The sequence below is a fragment of the Solanum verrucosum genome, unplaced genomic scaffold (assembly GCF_900185275.1).
Source record: "Solanum verrucosum unplaced genomic scaffold, falcon-dt-bn FXZP01000278.1, whole genome shotgun sequence".
In the NCBI taxonomy this organism is placed as follows: Eukaryota; Viridiplantae; Streptophyta; class Magnoliopsida; order Solanales; family Solanaceae; genus Solanum; species Solanum verrucosum.
In genome coordinates, this window is record NW_026020332.1 from 2,861,552 (window position 1) to 2,869,884 (window position 8,333).

The 8,333-nt window shown below is 33.5% G+C and overlaps 1 protein-coding gene across 1 annotated transcript; it reads right to left on the minus strand.

Moving 5' to 3' along the window:
* Window positions 1-2,063: 2,063 nt before the first annotated feature.
* LOC125836359 (DNA-damage-repair/toleration protein DRT111, chloroplastic) lies at window positions 2,064-6,283 on the minus strand. Its single transcript, XM_049515535.1, has 2 exons — window positions 5,384-6,283; window positions 2,064-2,605 (listed from the first exon to the last, which is right to left on the minus strand). The coding sequence occupies exons 1-2, from the start codon at window positions 6,236-6,238 to the stop codon at window positions 2,312-2,314; spliced, it is 1,149 nt and encodes a 382-aa protein (XP_049371492.1). The 5' UTR covers window positions 6,239-6,283; the 3' UTR covers window positions 2,064-2,311.
* Between the last annotated feature and the right edge of the window lie 2,050 nt (window positions 6,284-8,333).

Consider the following 8,333-nt stretch of genomic DNA (forward strand, 5'->3'; position numbering starts at 1 on the left):
TATTTATTTATTATTTAATAATTCAATTTTCATTCTTTACTGTACCTTTATTTAGCAGGTTATGTTTATCTCGTATACTATACTATTTTTTTAAAGGTTTATTGTTCAAATTGTTTGTCTGAGCATTATATAATAAATCTATGAGCTATCTATATTCATTAAAACAATATGCACTTCATATACAACTTTTGAGAAGTGTTTTTTATTTTATCACAATGTAATAGTGAATAAACTAGATCAAATTTCAGCCACTAAAATTTGAAAGGGTATATGTCAACAATCCAATCATGTATAAACAATAATTAGAGCAACTCCACTCTCGATATGTAGTACTTTTGAAAGAAAAATATTGCTATATTTCGAAAGCTTTTGCTTTTCCGTTAACAGAAAAAAAAAGAGAAGAGATTTTGGCCACATATATATTAACTTACTCAAGATGTTACATGAAATGCCAATTTTACGTGAGAAACGTATTAACATCAAGATGTAAAAGTGCTAACAATTTCAAAGTAAGTACCACGTAAATATTATTTACATTTTTCTATTCACGAGTATAATAATGTCAAAGAAGTTTCCTCAAGGACTTAAGTAAATTTCACTACAATTTCAACGCTGTGTTTTATGTGCTTTTTAATAGAAAAGTTCAAAAGTCTTTCAAACAAGTCAAATAAACTTGCAACTTGTGTCTTAAATAAGCTTTAGCTTAAATGTAGGTAGTTTGTTGTTCAAAATTTTAAGGATTGAGCTCAAGATATTTTAAATTGAATCAATCTCAATTCATTTGATTTTTTTTTTAATTAAGCCCAATATAATCTCCAATTTCAATCCGTTTTAAGACTCTTTATTTGAATTGGTGTAATATATATTTCCATATTGAAGGTATAAATTAGAGATAATATCTCAGATGATCACTCAACTTTGAATAATTCACTTAGAAAGTCACTCAACTTTGTTTTATAACTCAAAAGTCACTCAATTATTGATATTTCACTTAGAAAGTCACTCTATTGATATTTCACTTAGAAAGTCATCCAACAAATTTAAATAGTTTATTCAATAAACTATTGAAATCTAATTTTTATTTTAAACTATTTTTTTTAACAAATAATAAAATGTCTATTTCAACTATCTTATTCATGACTCACTCCAATTATTTAACTATTTTTTTTATAAAAAAAAACGTACATCAGCAATTCAGCATAGACGAATTAAATATGCTAAAAAATATCCAAAAAAGAAGAAGATTGGAATTGAACGGAAGTAATTAAGGAGTAATTAAAAAAAAAACGTACAGTAGCATATAACAATCTTTTATTATTTAAACAAAAATAGTTTAAAAAAAATTGTATTCAACAAAATTTAATAAAATAATTAAAATGAGCATCTTTCTGTTAAAAATAACAGTTAAAAACAAAAATTGTATTTAACAAAATTTAATGAAAAAATTATTTAAATTAGTTGTGTGACTTTTTAAGTAAAATATCAATAGTTGAGTGACTTTATAAGTGAAATGACAATAGTTGAGTGATTTTTGAGTTATAAAACAAAGTTGAGTGATTTTCTGAATAAACTATTCAAAGTTGAGTGACTTTTTAAGTAAACTATTGAAAGTTGGTTGACCATATGAGATATTATCTCGTATAAATTACTATTTACTTTATATCTTCTAGGATTTCCAATATAATTTATTTTAAAATGAACGGAGTAATATTTCATCATTGATAAGACTATATACCAACTTCCACATTACAGAAAAACTTCAGATAAATTTTTAGTATGGTGGAGATATGCAGTGTGTTCCCCTTTTTAGCAACACATTGATTATCTTTTTTTTAAAAAGAATGGTCATCACAAACCACACAAGTTTATCACTTCAAAAAAAAATCTCAGATTTTCCTGCCACCAAAAAAGTAAAATAAAAATCGATTACTTGCAAGTTGCAACATACAGTACTTCAATAATATATGTACTCTTAATAATGTATAAAGTTCAGGTGGTGTGCATCGAATAAACCTTATGATTTAGATGGCAAGTTGAGAATATATGTGAAAGATAGACAATAATGAACCAACGGTAAAACGATAATTCCCTAATATCTTGCATTACAACGAAAACTAAGGACCCAAACCAAGTTCCTCAGAGTAATAATGGCAAGTTTTTCGATACATAGCTTTGTGTAAACTTGAGACGATAGAGACAAGGAGACGTATAACGTAAGGCATTTTACTTTAAAGACACTAAGCAAGCTTGCAAAATTACAGTTCCAGTGAAAAAATAAAGAGAACTTACGTTTTGGACCATAACTGTTTGGTCAAAAGCCAGGAATTTCTCCTGGCATGGGAGCTAATTCATTATTGCCGAACCTTTCCTCGTCATAGAAACAGGCATGAACAATCCTACCGCCAAAAAATCGACCTTCAAGTTCTATAAGGGCTTTAGTTGCATGTTCTGCTCTCTCAAATTGAATGAAGATCCGAACAGCTTCTTCGTGAGGGAAATTCGTTTCTGTTATCTCAAATATTAAGACACGAGTTACGGTACCAAATTTAGAGCACTCTTCAGCCACCTCACCTTCTAGGTCATCATCAACCTCGCCAGGACCAACCTTCAAAAGAAGTCAAAAAAGGAACAAAAGATGGGTCAGACGATCATCAAAAAAGAAAATGAAGCGCGTTAAAGATTTGTTCGTGTATTATATCCCTACAGATGGTGCGTCAGTTTCCATCACTGAATAACTTCTCTTTTTGGCCGAGGGTCTATCGGAAACAACATCTCTACTCCACAAAGGTAGGGTAAGGTCTGCGTACATCTTAAACCATCTGTTGTTGTAGATAGTGAATCAGTTTCATTTATCTCATTTTCTTTTTGAGTCTAATCTATAACTTGGTCAGTCCCCCACCCTCTCTCATCCATTCACTACAGATATATATCTTACCCTTTTTTTTGTGCACCCACCTAGAGGAAAGAGTTCAACATTAAGCTCTTGGAAAAGTGTAACCTCATGCAAGCCCCACTTTTCATTAATGGTAAAACTATGATTTTGATCCAAAATGTTTCAGTAAAAACTAAGATCCAGAAAATAATATAATACACACAAAGCAATGCAGCAGCCATTAACCCTCTTATAAGCGAAACATTCAATTCCAAATGATGTGTAACCTAATGCGCTCTTAGTTCCAAACCTCCACCTTATTGCCAGTTCACCACAAAGCATGCGCTCCACCCTAGTCCATCTTCCCATCATTCCAAATAATTCTTTTAACTAAATTTGGTCGAATTACTTTAAAGTTTTATTTAATAGCTTTATACAACTTAAACCTCATTAATCAAACCAAGGATACATATATCCAATCCATCCACAATTCTTCAGATACAGTTCACTTTAATTCTCTCATTGCAACCAAATTCACCATGACCCAGCATTACAATCCTTCCTAAATGAATCTCTACTTCCTCCGCATTGTAATACCATCTATAATCCAAAGGTATCTATGTGTGTGTATCCTGTCCACAGACCAAACAACCCATACAAGCTAGAGAAGTTTGAGTCAAGCTAACCCCTTGGTCCATTCACTAAAAGTGACTTCCCCACTGAGCAGAGCATTAATCAGATTTCAAACCCTAGAGTGAGTGGAGAAATACTTAGAATCACAAGAAGAGAAGCTAATCAAGGGTTGTACCTTCGTTTATGAAGATATTGGTAATTACCAGCACATGAGACCTTAAAGGGGAAAAGAGGTTCTATATCTAGAGAAAGTTGATTCCCCTTGGTGTAAATGTGAAATCAGTCAGCAGATGCACAGATACATTTCTGAGGAGATGTTTTAAGTAGCCAATGCCAACAGAAAATGATAGGCAGAAGTGGATAATGTTCTAATTAGCTACTTTAGTATTTCACTTATCAGGCAATCATTAAAGATTGATAAAAAACAATAAAAAATTATATTAGTACTCAATAGTTCTCTTTTTTCCTTAGAAACCAGCAATACTTATTGTTAGACCCCAAAATAGTTTGGTAGGCACAAATTAACAAAATAAAACATAAGACTAATTGGTCCTTTTCCCTTTTTTAAAAGAGAACCTATAGATCGCATAAAACAAGGTTAAAAAGTTCACGTAGATAAATCTGTTGAACAGGTTCAGTACACTATCATAAAGATCAGTCAGTGAACCTTATAAAGAAAAAGGATCTGTGAGTGAATCTTAGTACATTAGCTACCACAATTAAATAACTTGTCAAAGTATATGAGTAGCACACTGGCTCTCAAGACCTAACAAATGTCAGAAGAATGAACATTATTCAATAGCCAATTAAACATAATACCTTTTCACATGATTAAACTACATGACTGCCTCTAGAAACACAAATTCAACAATGAAATGTTAAGTCTTAACACCCATATCTAATAAATAAACAATCAGAAACACTCACTACCAAATATTGGACCTTAAATGAGTTCATCTAGATAACCAATCAGAAACTTGTTTCTGATAACAAAGGCAGAATGGTAACTTCTCTGCTAATTCTCAAAAAAAAAAAAGAATGGTAACTTCTCTGCTATATTAGAAAGATAGATTTTTTATTTTTTTTTAAAAAAAATGGGGTAGGGAAAGGGGAAATGAAGGAGGGGATTACAAGGTGGGGAATCCAACCCTCACCAACAAGCTGAAAGTTCAGGTAGCCAAACAACTAAGCTACTAAGATAGATTAAGGTGGAAGCCAAATTCTTCTTTTTCTCAATGAGGTGAACACTTTTATTAGGTGGAAGCCAAATTTAAAAGACTATTCTCAATGGCATGGCTGAGAACTTCACTTTTATAGGCCAAAAATAAAAGCAAAATTGACGGGTGTGTTGGTCAGAAATCACTAAAAGACGAAAGTTTTTCTACTTCAATTTCCTCGGCGGAAACAACTCTGATTCAAAACACATCTGAGACCCTGGAAACTACTTGCACTAAGTGTAAGACTAAGCCAAAGTCCAAACGACTGAAACCAAATTAACTCATATGAAAGAAACTATTCTAGCAAGAAACCATCATAAATGATAGATCTTCTGGTTCTGGTTTTGCTTACTGTATACTCCTGTTGTAATTACTACTGAAATACACCATTGGTGTATTGTTGTCTATAAAATGTTAACTTTCTCAAAAAAAAAAAAAAAAACCATCATAATTTATGCAGCTAAAAAAGCTCATACGATAAAAATCCCAAATCAAACAGAGCAAATAAGTAAGTTAATAGAACATCTTAACAATCCATACCATATTCCTAAGCGACTTAACTATATGAAAGAAACTATTCTAGCAAGAAACCATCATAATTTATGCAGCTAAACAAGCAGAACAAATAAATAAGTTAACAGAATATCTTAATAATCCATACCATATTCCTAAGCAGCACGACCCTTGTTGGAGGCATATTGAAATTGACACTCTTAACCTTCTTTTCAGGTGCCTGTTGTTGTTGCTGCTGCTGCTTTGCTTCACTAGCCACTATAACCCCACCTCTCTTATCAGTCTTCTTAGCCATCAATGGAGTTGTAATTCCTTGTTCCAGCTTCCCAAGTCCCTGACCCTCCTTCCATCCCATCTTAGCCATCATCCTTTGTGCAGCTGTCATCTTTCCTTCAGCTCCCAATCCCAAACCCCCACTCTCTGACCTCCCAATACTAAACTCATTTCCTGATGGTGGTGAAGGCGACCGTGGGGGAGCACTGCCTCCTCCACTCATTGCCGCCCTCCGCCGCCACGCCTCCTCACCTGAAATATTCAATTCTCTCTCTTTTTCCCTCTTCTCCTTCTCCTCCCTCTCTCTTTCCCTCTCCTTTCTCTCTCTTTCTTCCAACTCTCTCCGCACCTCAGCCTCCATTTGCTTCCTCTTCTTCTCCCTCCGATAATCTTCGTAATCATTCGGCCGAGCCGGGTCGTATTCTTCTAATACACTGCTGGTAACAGCCACCAGGGCTGGTTGAAACGACGTCGTTGCGAAGGTGGGATTTGGATTAGTGTTCTCGTCAAGAGGAATCGAGGGATGAGGTTTCGGAGCTGCTGAAGGCTGCGGTTTGGGCTTCGGCTGAGGTCGAAGAAGTGTTTGGGGTGGGGCGAAGGGTTTGCGAAGGGCTGAAGGAGCCATCTTAGCACTGCTCGACCACACACTAGCTGTGGTGGCGTTGGTTGGCTTGTCATCGTCGCCAGAGGACGACGGCGGTGGGAGATCGCCGTATAAGCCGCCGAGCATTGTGACGGGAACTGATCGGAGATTCTGAATTGACGAATTGAAGAGTTCGGTGGAAATGGGGTTTTAATTGGACGGAGGTTGGGATTTTGATATACTTTTCACTCCTTATTGCAATATATTTTACTACTTTGGTCCTAAATGTTTTTTTATTTCTTTAGTTAGTTTGCACTAAAAAACATATTAATATTAGGAATATACAAATATTCCTATCCTAAATATTAATCCACTCTATAGTTTAAATAATTACATATTATCTCATTGATTGATAATTTTATACTAATTTTCAAGTCAGATATATCACTCATTCAGCTGTCAAGTCAAATACATGTATCAAAGATACTAAATACATTCTAAAATACAAATATATGAAGAGGGGAGGGGGACAACATTTATCTTTTGATACTAAACAAATATATTCTGAAATACATATACATAGGGAGAGAGATGAGCGAGAGAGCCAATGTATTTCACATACATGAGTATCATACTTAAATACGGTGTATAAAAAATTACGTCTACTTTGATCAGCATGTATCTAAGATACATGAATCTGAGTAAATGTGATACGGAAAGTAATTTCAAAAACTAAAGGATAGACACATAAATCATAGTTATACCCTGAACTAGTGGAATTTATATTTTTTGCTCTTTAAATTATTACTTTTTTTCAAGTTTCATATGTAACTAGCCATTGTTTCCTTCACTAACCTAAATTATCACTTATTTTGTATTAAAAGACATCTCAATGCTGAGTTAGCTACATATTATTTCCGTTTTTAATTATCGTGGTATCCGTGCCAACTTTCACACATCTCAACTAATTTAAATGATATGTATCATCCTTTTTTTAAGAGCAACTTTCACATATAGCAAACAAAAAAATCATATTTGTATGTTATAGCAAAGTTTGCATAATTGCGCTCCATAGCAAACATATATATGTATAATTCGCTATACATATACAATTGAAAGCTATGTCTATTTCGCTATACATATATACAAAAAGAAGCAATTGTATAATTCGTTGGCTCCTCTTCAGATTGAATAATTTCGTTGGCAGGCCATTTGTATAAATTGTTGTTAGCCTCTCGTTTGTATAAATCGTTGACAAAAATATTTGTATATAAAAAATCGCTCTCTCTTTCGCTTTATACAAACATAAATTTTACATTATATTGTATAATCTGTGTTTGTATAAAACGAGAAAGAGAGAAAGACAAACGAGAACTGGGCAGGAAAATATTTACATTGTATAATTATAAGTGTATATGACGAATATATATGCATTTGCATGTGTATACACAATTTTCTCTCGCTTTATACAAACAGAAACACAATTTACACAATTCTGTTATATAAAGCGAGAGAGGCGAGCACAGAGGGAGCGAGCGAGAAAGGGAGAGTGGCGAGCGAGAATTTGGAGGGAGAGAGGCGATTGGCAAACGTTTGCTACGGGGAGCAATTAAATCAAACAGTAGCTACTCCATTTATTTTAGATTATAAGTTTGTCATTCTATACAATTATCCCTTTTATGATCATGGTATCCATGTCAACTTTCACACATCTCGACTAATTTAAATGATATCTATCATCCTTTTTTTTATGATCGTGATATCCGTGCCAACTTTCGCACATCTCGACTAGTTTAAATGATATCTATCATCTCTCACTAACAATAAGTATCATATAACTTTGTCACCCAAGATAAAAACATAATGAAAGAAATCACCTAGTGTTTTTTTTATAATCTTTTTTGGAAAGAAATCGCTCACTCGACAACATGCATTTGTAGAGTGTTTTAACACAGAGAGTTATAACTTAGATAATCAAGGGGCAACTTAAAAAAAAAAAAAAAAAAATCAAACTAGGATTAGGATATGTCAAATTACATAATCAATGCTATGGATTTGTTTAAAATGCTTCCCATCCAATTGTTCAAGTGCACCAAAGTTTGTTTGTTTAAACTGTCCTGTGGCCTTGCGCGTCTCAGGATGAGCATGCGTTTACATCGCTAAGTTGTGAAAACTATCAAATGGTATATCGACTATTTAAAATACACCTTACATTTTGTTTTGGACTACCTTATATATGCAT

Excerpts from the sequence above, each read along its gene's own strand:
- LOC125836359 (XM_049515535.1), bottom strand. The coding sequence starts at position 6,238 with ATGCTCGGCGGCTTATACGGCGATCTCCCACCGCCGTCGTCCTCTGGC. Across the intron at positions 2,606-5,383 it reads TCGTGCTGCTTAGGAATATG|GTTGGTCCTGGCGAGGTTGA; the intron begins GTATGGATTATT and ends CTTCTTTTGAAG.